This window comes from Lepisosteus oculatus, chromosome 18, assembly GCF_040954835.1.
Source record: "Lepisosteus oculatus isolate fLepOcu1 chromosome 18, fLepOcu1.hap2, whole genome shotgun sequence".
NCBI classification, from domain to species: domain Eukaryota; kingdom Metazoa; phylum Chordata; class Actinopteri; order Semionotiformes; family Lepisosteidae; genus Lepisosteus; species Lepisosteus oculatus.
Genome location: NC_090713.1, coordinates 16030722 through 16043713, shown reverse-complemented (window position 1 = coordinate 16043713; position 12992 = coordinate 16030722). Strand labels below are relative to the sequence as shown.

At 42.4% G+C, this 12992-nt stretch overlaps 1 protein-coding gene across 1 annotated transcript in view; it reads right to left on the bottom strand.

Annotated features, from left to right (window-relative positions):
* The window catches only part of LOC102697920 (NACHT, LRR and PYD domains-containing protein 3-like), a 158442-nt gene that overhangs the window by 117583 nt on the left and 27867 nt on the right, over positions 1–12992 (bottom strand). Inside the window, exons 4-7 of the mRNA XM_069180090.1 lie at positions 12470–12583; positions 11531–11644; positions 10666–10975; positions 10184–10232 (exon numbers count right to left, since the gene is read on the bottom strand). Of these exons, the coding sequence (XP_069036191.1) occupies positions 10184–10232; positions 10666–10975; positions 11531–11644; positions 12470–12583 (587 nt within the window). The remainder of the gene's footprint in view (positions 1–10183; positions 10233–10665; positions 10976–11530; positions 11645–12469; positions 12584–12992) is intronic.

Below are 12992 nucleotides of genomic sequence, written 5' to 3'. Positions count from 1 at the left end.
TTTGCTGAGTGGACACATTAAGAAATATAAGAAATTTGACTATTCACACTCAAAGCCAAGGGGGTTAGCTTCAATTTAAGACCTGAACCAGGCTCCTGCTATGTTCTGCTGCAGAAATATAACAAATGTTTAAGGGGGAGAAAATTCCAGGCGGACATTGTCTAAATATGTAAATGGTTAAGTGCACTTTTATCCAACAAGGTCCAGGTGGAACAATGCCTGATTAGGTCACCTTTAAAAAGGCCTAAATTCAAAGCTTAGGTCACTGCAAGAAAAGGCCACACTTAGTCAGTTTTCTGTGCATTCCATAATGCATTCCTCGAATGTCACCAGAAGTAAGGGAGAGGGCCATTGGCATGCTACAGGCAGGCATATCATGTGCCAGCGTTGCCAGACACTATAGAGTAAGCTGCTCCACTGTGTCCCAACTGCAGATAAGGTTTCAGCAGACCGGCAGGACAGATGACCGTCCAAGATCTGGTCACCCTCGAGTGACCACACTAGAGTAGAACCGACACATCAGACTGCTCCATCTGAGAGATTGTTTCAGATCTGCCACCTGTACTGCTGCTGAAACTGCCGGGAGTCACAATGCCTGCATCAGTGACAGGACAGTGAGGCTCCATGCTGCTAGTGTTAGAGCAAGGCGACCTGTCAGAGGCCCTCTGCTCACACCTCCCAAACGTCACACCCGACTGGCTTGGGCCAGACAGAGGCTGCAATGGACTAGTCAGAAGTCAGGTGTTCCTCACGGATGAGTCACTCTTCAGCCTGTTCCATGCAGACAGGAGGGCCAGAGGATGGAAGAGGTGTTACCTTTCTTTTTTCCAGTTTTTTAGCTTTCTGGATCTTTGACTTTTTTTTACATTTGCAATCAACACAATGAAAATTGTTTCTATGCTATTTCATCATAAATATATTGTGAGGCCATGGGGTTGTTGCTACCACTGTGGGCACGAACAGGCGTGTCCATCGCACAAGACACGACCCACATAGCCTGCTGGAGAACCCTGTAACCTTCATTCCTCAACTTACACACACTCTCCTCCAAGAGTGCTGCTGACCATGGCCCCCTTGTCAGGGCGCCAGGACATGTGGTGCACATCCTGAGAGCCCTCGGCACCCTCAGATTGAAGACTCTCAGTTCCAGTCTCTAACTCACACATGCCACTGCCACTGTCCTACAACAATCCCCTCTGGGATCATAACTGACATCCCTTGCATTGCTGACCCCTTGATGATTCCCAGGCTCGACAAGCTTCACCTTTAGTACTCTTGCCTTCTGACTGGTCCCTGTCGGGAAGTAGCAATGGAAGGCCCTCAATTCAGTCAAATCCGTTTGCCCGGAGCAGCTCTACTGCCTTCTTTACCTTACTAGCAGGCCAACATGGCAATGACTAAGACCACAACTCTTAAAGCTATTCCCTGAACCTCGCCGACACTCTTCTCTAGGAGCCTCCCTGCTCCTAGCTACCACCATAGAGTCCCCCACTCCCTCACTAATCTGGATAATCACTCACTAATCTTCTGCTCCCAGATGACTCTCTATACTGGTGTAGTGGCAATGCTTGTTAATAAGACAGAATTAAGTGTTGCTGTGCTTTCCCAAATGAGGCCCTATCTCTCTCTTCATCTCTCTTCTAACTATTCATGCAGGCTGATTTAAAGATGTTTTCTTTCGATAAGGGACAGCTCCCAGATGGGGATGCACTTAGCTAAGCCTGGCTATCACGATCAATGGTCATCCATTGGCGCCTATCTGTCTAGGGAGTGCCAGATGGACATCTGGACTGCATTCCTAAGTGTCAGGAGTAAGTGACTCATATCTCACCTTGATCAATCAATCAGGGCCTGGTAGGGCCGAGTGACCCACGTGGGTCTCTGATGCCCACGAAACTTTCAGCCAATGAACAAGCTGAAGTTCCTCCAGGTAAAAACAGGCAACACAGAGAGCCTGGAGAAGGAGAATTCCAAGAAGAATTTCAGGGGTGCGAGAAAATTCCAGGCCAGGACAGCCCAGGAGCAAAAAAGGCTCCCAAGGGCAGGACATTCTCGCAGCGTGCCTCCTGAACATCCTGAGACTCAGCCCGGACAACCATGTAACGGCCAGTGTGTCCGAATGCCAGAACTTTCCTTTGTTCTAAGAGTCGAGAGCGGAGGTTGCCACGAGTAACCAAAGGATCCACCCGAGGTTAGCATCAGCAGCAAGCCTCGTGAACAGGTCGGAACTGTGGACAGCTGAATCACTATTCAGAACTAGCGCTTCATCAGGAACAAACCAGTCTTCTTCCTGACCTGCTAGGACCCACAGTCACTTTTCTCCTGTGCACAACTTTGCTAGTTAAAGCCAACACTTACTAGCGAGTCTTCAGAGAGCATCAGCAGCGCACCGTCGCAAACCGCACAGCACAGCCTGGCACGGAGCCAGAGAGCGCAGATTGGACAGCAACAAGCCTGCAACTGCTTCTTTGTGCCCGCAGGAGATCTGAATCCCCAGAGATTGGATGAGTATTCAACTTCACTGCATTACAGCTCGAGAATTCAATTGTTATCCCAACCAGTTGATATCAATTTAATTCCTAAGAGTTATGTACTTGTTTTGAGTATCTAATGTAGAAGTTATAACCAAGTTCAATTATGAAACGTTCTAAATGAATGATATCCTGAACGTATGTCCTCTTGATATGTGTAACTCTTTGTGACTGATTGAATATATACCTTTTGTATTCTGATAACCCTCTCGATAAGATCTGTTTATATGCATATTTTATGTATTAATAAATGTATTCTTGTGTATTAGTAGCTGTGTGTGTGCGTTGTTTGAGTTAGACCGCAAGGTTGGATTCTAAAGCCATTAAAAGAATCAATTTTGTGACTTACTGCTACAATTAATAATTGTCCCGGTAAATGCCCAAGCCCCTATGGAACTGGTGCCTCGTGAGAGCACGCTACACTGGAGTCTCCTGCTCCCTGACTGCCACCCAATCCTCTAAGGCTATGGGCACTTTCCCTCAATTACTCCTCTGACTTCAAGGTCTGCTTCCAGCCATTGACGTACTCCAAGAGTACGGGTCTGGGTCTCACTCTCTCAACACAAGACAATGTAGAGTATCTTTTATCTTACTCTCACGTTCAGACTCGGACACATTCGCTACACAGAGTCTCACTAGCACCTCATTCCATGCCAAGACTTAAACTTCTCCATTAAAACTACACAGCCTTTCTAATGCCTCACTCTCATGTCTTAGGCTTTGCACACACAGCTGCTGGCACATCTTGTGCCCAGCCACCACTACTAACTCACTCAAGCTCCTAACATACCATGGGTCCTCAGTCTAGATACTATAGATGTATGGCTAGATAGACCATGCCCTTTCCCCATAGAGATCATACTGCCAAGGGGAGAGTCCCTCTACCACCCTCGGCACTCTCTTGAGCACACTACCACAAACACATACTCACTCATACTCATATTCACCAGACTTGTTAGACAGCCCTGTTCTTTCATTCCAATGTAGCGGCAATGCTTATTAATAAGACAGAGTTAAGCATTGAGGTGCTTTCCTAAATGAGGCTTCATCTCTCTGCTTCAGTGCCAGAGGACACTGATAAAACAACTACCGAACACCGCAGTGATTGGAAGCAGCCGCCAGCTGGTTTTTGGTGTTTGTGCTGGGAAACCCAAATCCATATACAGAGGATATGTAAACCCAATGTTCTTCATTGCATCTTGAGAATTCAATTGTTTCATCAACACGTTGATATCAATTTAATTCATGAGTAATGTATTTACAGTACTTCTGAGTATCTAATGTAGAAGTGGTATTAATTAAACTGATTAACGATAGTATAGCCGAATGGTATACTGAAGCATATTTTTTATTTTGTATCTCTTTGTGATTATATACTGTACCTTACATTTTGATAACCTTCACAGTAAGATCTACCATCTGTATCCAGGCAGGCTGTTATATGTTTTACATGCGCAATTCATATATTAATAAATATACCTCGTGTATTGAATACCTGTGTGTGCGTCGCTGATCGATTGATTTTCTAATAGCCATAATGAATCACCTCATGTTTACTGCTACAATTAAGAAATTGTCCCAGTAAATTCACAAAACTCCTACACCAGAACTCCACATTCCCCTCCAGAATTGTTGCTCTCATTCTTTGCCCCTTATCATGGTTTCTACTGCCTTTTGCTATTCACTATTCAAAGGACCATTGATCGTCTTTAACTCCCCTCACTACCATTAGTCTACCTTCTCTCCCTCATGAGGCAGCCACTTGGCACCACTGACACTAGCAGCACCTCACACCTGCTCTTGCCTGCAGCTAAATCAGGACTGACAGCCTGCCTTGGTCTCCACTCTGGGAATTACTTGATCTTAAAACCCTCCCACAGCTGAGGCTCATTAGAACTCACTCCTTTTAGCTGTGGTTGTCGAGGCATCATGTTGCTCTCTCAACAAGAGCTTCTCATAACTCCATACTTTTACTTTCTGTGTTACAAATATACCTTAAAAATTGCTAAAACATAGAAAACAAAAACAACATTCATAAACTACCTACCCTTATATGGCACCATTCGTATTCCTGAATTTTAAACCTGTGTGCAGATGCAGCCATCTAGAATGTGCAAGGAGTCAGTTGGTATACTATAGTAAGCACTGCGGTGTCACACACTCCCATGTTTAACTTTTTAGAATAATCTGATATAGGAATGCACTAATCTGTAAAACTTGTAAGGTTTGTCAGTGAATCCTTAATATACCAAAGCTGCATGTAGTTGTCAGACAAATTGGTACAGTATTAAATATTTACTAACCCATTAGTACTTTCCTGCACAAAAAATACTGTATGCATACTGTACTAGCGACAAACAATTTAATTTAATACAATCAATACATTGTTGAGACAGGATGTCTTTATCACATGGCTACAAAAACTCCAAATGAGATTATGTATGTCATAACACTGAATAACATTAATTGAATTGTTTTTAAATACATACATTACATAGAATTATAAGTAATAAGAAATATTAGTGCATAAATTAGAAAAGAGATACCTTAATTTTAGATTTTATAAAATAGATGTAGCTTTAAAAGCATAACATTTTTAAAAGTAAACAAAATATGTAAAAACAAAAAGGTCAGATTAAAATATAAATAATGAGTATGATAAAATAAAAAAACTATAATATACAGTATATATAAATATTAATTACTGTATTGTAAATTTCCTTTGTTATTTATTTTCATTACGTTTGTTTAATTTTCTTTAAAAATAAAAGTATGCTGCTAGAATTATTCATGCTTCTTCTTGTGCTTTTTATGATATTCACTACTTGCCCTCCTTTATTGTAAACTTATTGAAGAAAGATATAAGATGTGAAAAAGGGGTTAACTGATTTATTTCTGCACAAGGACTGGACTTCTTGTGACACCAGACATTCCAGCTTTAGAGTTATGGCAGGAAAGGGGGATAACCCCTTCTCAAGGAAGGAAACCTTGAGGAAACACTGACCATTTGGCCAAAGTCTGTGAACTGTCCAAACACCGTAACCTCCCCCATTACCATAATAATGAGCTACTTCAGAAGCAACAGAAGAGGGCTATATAAACTGGACGTTTTGTACCAGTACTTTGAACAATACTTCGGTTTTATTGTTCCTTGCATGCAATAAAACTCATCTGTTTAACTTCATCTCGGAATCCAGATTTTCTTTGTCTGTTACAACACTATGAACATGCCAATATTATTTTAACACAGTTAATACTGTCTGTCCACTTCTATTTAATTGTATTTTATGTGACTTTTGCTCTGCTTTTCTAGCTAACCCTGTTGTTACATTACTGATTGCATTTACAGGCTTTATTGACTTGATTAGGTCTTATTGTACCTGCACAGTGACACAGTGTTGCAGCAGACAGCACTGCTGCCTCACAGCTCTTGGATTTTAGGTTGGATTCTGGACTGGGCATTCTGTGTGGAGTCTATGTGATCTCTTAATGTCCATATAGGTTTTCTCTGGCTGCACTAGTTAGCTTCCATATTTATATCCATATTCCATAACTTCCATGGGTAGAATATGTATTAAATCCTCATGAGGCTATTAGGGAATTAGACTCACCGGTGTGAAGCAAGAATTCTCGATGTAAGTGTTCAGGGAGTGAACGGTCCTTGACTGCTCAAGGAAGTCAGAATCTTGCTGTCTGCTGTGGCAGAGAGAAACAGAGTCTCATAGAGAGACTCTGACTCTTGATTGTCGGCTCAGGGGAGTCAGATCTCTCTGTCAGGTACTGTATAACAGTTATAAACATTCTCAGTGTCAGGTTTAACAGTGAGACTCAGGTTCTCACAATGAGACCTAGTGAAGGATCAAACCCTGGAAGGGGGCCAGTTATAGCTGCAGCCCCACAGAAGATTGAGAAAGGCTACAGAAACCCTGATCTGATGAGGGTGAGAGAGAACTGGGCTGTCTGAGAGAAATATCAGCTCAGACTTGAGTAAGTTGAATTTCAGGGTAAACTCAGTCTCAGGATAAGACAGTTAGCTGTGGAAGATTAAAAGCTCAACACTTGGAAGTCAGCTATCTGGGAGAAAGGGACTTCTAGAGATATGTGGTTATCTGGTTGAAAACAGGAGAAGGCTGTCACAGAAGAAGCAGCCTCTTTCGTTTCATTGTCGGCCTGCCAGTAAACAAAAGGATGGAGTGGCTGAAAATGACCAATGAAATCACATTCTCTTCTTAACTACCCGAAAAGTACAACAAGGTTAAAGAAGACATACAGTTATGTACCAAATGAAGGTTAAAAGGGTTAAATTCAATGATTCAGGTTCAGATGCTGAACCAAACATCCAGTCAAGATCAAGTTAGGGGATAATGTGCGCAGGATCCCCAATATTCAACTACCATCTGAGGAAATCTGTTTTATGTTGTAGTTTTTATTGTGTGTTATTTTCATTTTTCATAAATATTTGTCCATTCTAGTGTGCGTGATTTATTATTATTTTCACCAAAGTTGTGCCAGTGAACAAAGAATTGAGATTCAGGTGGGTAGCTGCGTCAGCATGCGTAGGCTGCAAAGGAACAAGTAATAGGCTTATTCCATGCTGAAAAAAAGAAGAAAGAGAACACAACGTTTCGGCCGTGGAGCCTTCTTCAGGTGTGAGAGAGACAGGGCAGTAGGCAAAGGTAAAGTAGCGGGAGAACAAAGGTTGAGAGGGAGGAGGAGTGAGAGGCGGGAGCAGGGGACAGAAAGAGAGGCCAATCAAGAGGTGTGAAGTCAGAATGGGTGCAGAGAGGTGTGAAATGAAACTTCCAATGAATGGAGAAAATTTAAAAGAACAGTAATCTGTCGTAAAGGGAAGGGAGAATGTGTGATCCTAGCTGCAGAATAATTTTAGTTTCGGTGGTCTTTCTGATGTATGAGTTCGGAAAACCGTCTTTGAGAACACAGACGGAGAGATTAGAGTGGTCGTGGCCATCAGAGGTGAAATGAGAAACAATGGGCTTGGAGAGATCTTTAATCTTCACAGCCCTGACGTGTTCTCTGAAGCGGTCTCCGAGTCTCCTTCCTGTTTCCAGTGTGATTGACAGGGCCCTTGCCCGAGCCAAAAACACCCCCCGGACCATCAACCCGATCAGGAACTCCCGCCGTAACAACCGCATTCCTTTGGTGCTTCCTTACCACCCTAACACACTTCCTATCCCCAGGACCATTAACCAGAACTTTTCCATCCTACAGAATGATCCCTCCATTGGGGCCCTCTTTTCTGATCGCCCTATCATCTCATATCGCCGACCACCTAATCTGCGTAACCTCCTTGTTCACAGCTCCCTTGACCGCCCTCAGCAACCATCCACACCAGGCACTTTCCCTTGCAAAAGAGCTCGCTGTATCACCTGCAAGTACACAGCCACCACCACACTCATTCAAGGCCCCTCAGGACAATTCCGGATCACCCAGACAGCATCTTGTACCTCCAGCAACCTTATTTACTGTATCTCTTGCAGTAAATGCCCAGCCATCTACATTGGGGAAACAGGAAGGAGACTCGGAGACCGCTTCAGAGAACACGTCAGGGCTGTGAAGATTAAAGATCTCTCCAAGCCCATTGTTTCTCATTTCACCTCTGACGGCCACGACCACTCTAATCTCTCCGTCTGTGTTCTCAAAGACGGTTTTCCGAACTCATACATCAGAAAGACCACCGAAACTAAAATTATTCTGCAGCTAGGATCACACATTCTCCCTTCCCTTAACGACAGATTACTGTTCTTTTAAATTTTCTCCATTCATTGGAAGTTTCATTTCACACCTCTCTGCACCCATTCTGACTTCACACCTCTTGATTGGCCTCTCTTTCTGTCCCCTGCTCCCGCCTCTCACTCCTCCTCCCTCTCAACCTTTGTTCTCCCGCTACTTTACCTTTGCCTACTGCCCTGTCTCTCTCACACCTGAAGAAGGCTCCACGGCCGAAACGTTGTGTTCTCTTTCTTCTTTTTTTCAGCATGGAATAAACCTATTACTTGTTCCTAAAGAATTGAGATGCCTCTTATTATAAACAAACCCACTTGGGTTTGTTTTTCACATATCTTTACAATTTGGGGGTTATGATTGTTTTAGCTATTGATTATTCTGTTCTGTTTTTTTCTGTAATTGTCTGTTTTAGTAACTGCCTACTGTATATGTAATTATTATTTATAAATTCAATTAAAGATAATGTTTTAATATATATATATAGTAGTTTGTTAAGTGTATGCTATATTTGGAATTTTATTATTCTACTTATAGGATTTTAAAACTTTTTTTATTCACTACTTTTTCTCTACCTCATTGTAACATTGTAAGTGTTATTAAAGATTTCTAATAATCTTTCTCTTGCCTTTACAAAGACAATGAGACCCAGGACAATAGATCTGACATTGCTCACCAGCCAATGTGGATGTCGAAACAATGAGGACTCTGCAGGGTAAGTATCATTATAATACCTGATGACATCCTAGCCAAGTGATTTTCTGCTTCATAAGGTAGTATCCAACAAATTAATTTTTGATGTATTGTCTTACTTGTAGGTTCTTGGCACAGAACAAGCAGCTGAAGAAGCCACAGTGATAACTTTGCTCAGCTCTGTCATCAGCACATCATCAGATCAGTTCCTTGATCTTTGCGTATAATACTTCTTTAATCACACTATAATTCTAGTGAGTTTAACTATATCAAATACAAAGGTAGAGTAGTACCTGACAGTAAGTGCATATTAACTTGTCTTTGAGAAATGAACTTGATTTAACCATGATACTGACATATGAGAAGGATATAACCTACAAGTAAGATAATAAAACATTAGTATATTATTTGTATTTTAACTTTATTATTATTTACTCTTTAATTCCTGGGAGAACAATCAATGATTCATATAACAGCAGATCTGTTTTGGCAGTGTCATGCCCTCATCCCAACACATTCTCACATGGAAGCCCACTCACGCTAATTTCACTCCAGCCCTGAGCACTTCTGCCAAATGACACCGCTCCTGCCAAACACGACACTCCATCAATCGCACTGATTGATGTAGAGTAGAAGGTTTTGGAGGGTTTAAGTATTGTGAGAGGAAGAAGGTAGTGCACTACCTTCTTCCTCTCACAATACTTAAACCCTCCAAAACCTTCTACTCTTCCCCTGGTATTGGTCGTTCTTTGGAGCTCCTGCCTTGCCTTGCTTTTCTCATTATGAACCATGAAACTTGCCTTTGACCACATCCCTTGCCTAGCCCTCTCCTGGATTGGAAGCCTTCTTGTTACTCTTCATGATCTGAATCACGGAACTTACCTTTGACCACGTCTCTTACCTAGCCCTCGTTTACTCCGGAAGCTACCTTCTAGTCTCCTGACCACCTGAGGTACCACACAGCATCCATCCTCCCGTTTGCTCAGTGGATCAATTGTGACAGGTGGTATATCAATAAATAAACTGCATATACTGTACAATATATTTAAAATCAGTGTATGAAACTTTAAATTACTATGTCTGATCCCTGGCAGTTAACAGAAAACTCATTTACACACACTGACCTGTCTGTTTTTCTCTACACAGATGCACACTCTCTCACATACCCGCATACCACATATAGAGAAACACACTAACACACTCTCTTTCACACTAACCTGCTTGGTCAGTCTCCTGGAATCCCCCTGCCACAGCTCTCCTCACATCCTGAGCATAAAGAGCAGAAAGAACGGTGAGACTCAGAAATAGGTAGAATCAGCAGATTTTAAAGGAAGAGGTATGAAGCTTTCATACTAACACAATGAAAGCATCCATAGTGACAACAATTCCATAGTAAGAATGAGAGACAACTCCTTGGTGTATCTGCACTGAGATACTGGGTTGTGGTCACTAATATTTTACACTGTACATGTGAAATAAAACAACACACAGACACCCAACTGCCCTCAGTGATGAATGTGTATTAATTCCGTCTCACTAGTCACTACAGATCTTTATCTCTGTCTTTGGAAGAGAGCACAGGGACACACAGAGTCACTCAGTCCTTAGAGTTTAACAGTAAAATTAGTTGGTGAAAATAGTATCAATATTCAGCACAGGTCTAATCTTATATAGCAGATGAGTGACCGAAGCCTCTTACCTGTGTCAGTCCCTGGTCTGACATAAAGACGGTTTCATGTCCCCTGTGTTCGTTCACTGAACACAGGCTGCAGATGAGAGTTTGGTCAGTATTACAGAACAGTTCCAGAGCTTTTCTGTGCTTCTGGCACAATTTGAGCTCCTGGTCTCCACTGATGTCCACCAGTCTGTGTTTCTGCAGAGCTGGGACTGTGTAGTGCTGTCCGACGTGTATTTCACAGTAGGAGGCTGGGCAGACATGACAGTATTTCACAGCCCTGAGCTTCTTCTCAGGGCAGAAGTCGCAGAAAACATCTCCATGCCCAGCAGACCTGTGAGTGAGCAAAATAATCATATTGTGTCTTGAACTCAGAGAACGACTGTCACAAAATTCATGCAGAATCTCTCTGCACTGCTCTTTACACAAACAAAATACAACCACAAAAATTCAGGACAGGAGAAAAAAAAATAGATCCTTACAGAGTTCAAGACAGAAAGGGGAAAAATGTCATGGACATATAGCTGGGAGCAGATTCTGCAGCTCTCTTCCTATGTCACACATGATGTGCAGATAACTTCAAGGGCAGAAAATGTTTTGAGAATCAAGGTTCTATATTCTACCGCTCCTCACTATTGTGCTCAATTACAGCTCACTGTTCCTCCAGAGCTGTGTGTGTCCATGGTCATAACTACATTGCATACTCACCATTTCATCCCTTAGTTGTAAGAAAATAGAATTTTGTTTTTTTTTAGCATTTTCTATCTATCAGTTCTTCATTAGTTTAAAATGTTTCACAGAGCAGAGGAAATAAGAAATGGAGAAGTGATCCAGTTCACACAATTGTGTCTCATGGAGAGATCCACTCAAAGGACAACAGTGATCCCACCTGGGGTGAGGAATGAAGGTTCCATCAGTGAACTTTATTGGTGGGTCCATTGACTGGTCACTCTTCATGGAGACACCACTGGGAATTGGTGACCCCGGTCTGTCCAGCTTCACCCTGTGAACAACACAGACACAGTATTTCCATTAACCTCATCTCTCCACATTTGAACACTGGGCTGAAATACACAGACCAGGTGTATTCTTTCAGACGCTTGCTCAGAGTGTCTCTGTTAATGTCACTTTAATAATTAGCAGTGGCTCTGCTGGTATTGTGGCTGTTCTACTTCACCTCCAGGCTCACAGCCACTTTTCCTCTTCATGGCCTGAAGGAAAGAGCCTGCAGGGGGCAGCACACAGACCCAGTGTGTGAACGTGAACCTGAACTCCAGGGTGTTTCTGCTGGTTTCCAAACTGGAGCAGCTCAGAGAGCCTGGAGTCACTTTTCTACTGGGGAGTCAGAGCTGCTCAGATGAAGTCACATATTGATCATGTACTGTAGCTGGTGATGTTGTTGGTCAAACTGATAAATCTTCTCATCTCTGTTTTGGTCCTTCACACAGTCGCATTATCCTGTATATTCAATTACCTATTAATCCTTCTCTGATCCACTTAAATTATTAATCTTGTAAAAGCACCAGAAATTCAACACATCCAGAATGTAAAAATCAGAAAATCCAAAAGATGCAAGTAATGTCCACATTTACAAGCTAAACTACAATCATTAAAGGAATGATTGGGCCCACCTGGTCAGCTTGGTAGTTAGTAGCTAATTGATCCAAGGATCTCAGCCTGTGTTTTTCTTGAAAGACACCAGGTAATCAGTATCACCCACATTTGTCAAGCATCCCTGGCTTTTGAAATATAGTATATAAATAAAAATATTCAGCAGTATTTTTATTGTTTATCTCATGATGCACTCAATGGACAACAGTGATCCCACCTGGGGTGAGGAATGAAGGTTCCATCAGTGAACTTTATTGGTGGGTCCATTGACTGGTCACTCTTCATGGAGACACCACTGGGAATTGGTGACCCCGGTCTGTCCAGCTTCACCCTGTGAACAACACAGACACAGTCTTTCCAATAAACTCCTGTAGCAGAAAGGGTTATTAATAATACAGGAATTAAGTTTGCAGCTCCCTTGCCAGTTCCTCTCTCCCTCATCTTAGTGGTGCTGGACACAGAGAGGCCATTCCATGCGGTTCAGATTTTAGGTGTTTTTCTGCGTAATAGAGTTTCCTGATAAGAAACAACTCCCAAGGCTGAGATTCTCTAGCCACCCTAATGAATGGTCATCTCTGGTGCCTTTCTGTCTGGGAGATTCTAAGGAAGAGTCTCATCCCAAGGTTTACAACCCTAAGGTCAGAGAGCATTGTTACTCATCCTCCACCTTGATCAGCCAATCAGCAACTGGTAGGGCAGGGTAACCCCATGTGGGTCTCAAATGTCTGTGGGACTTTCAA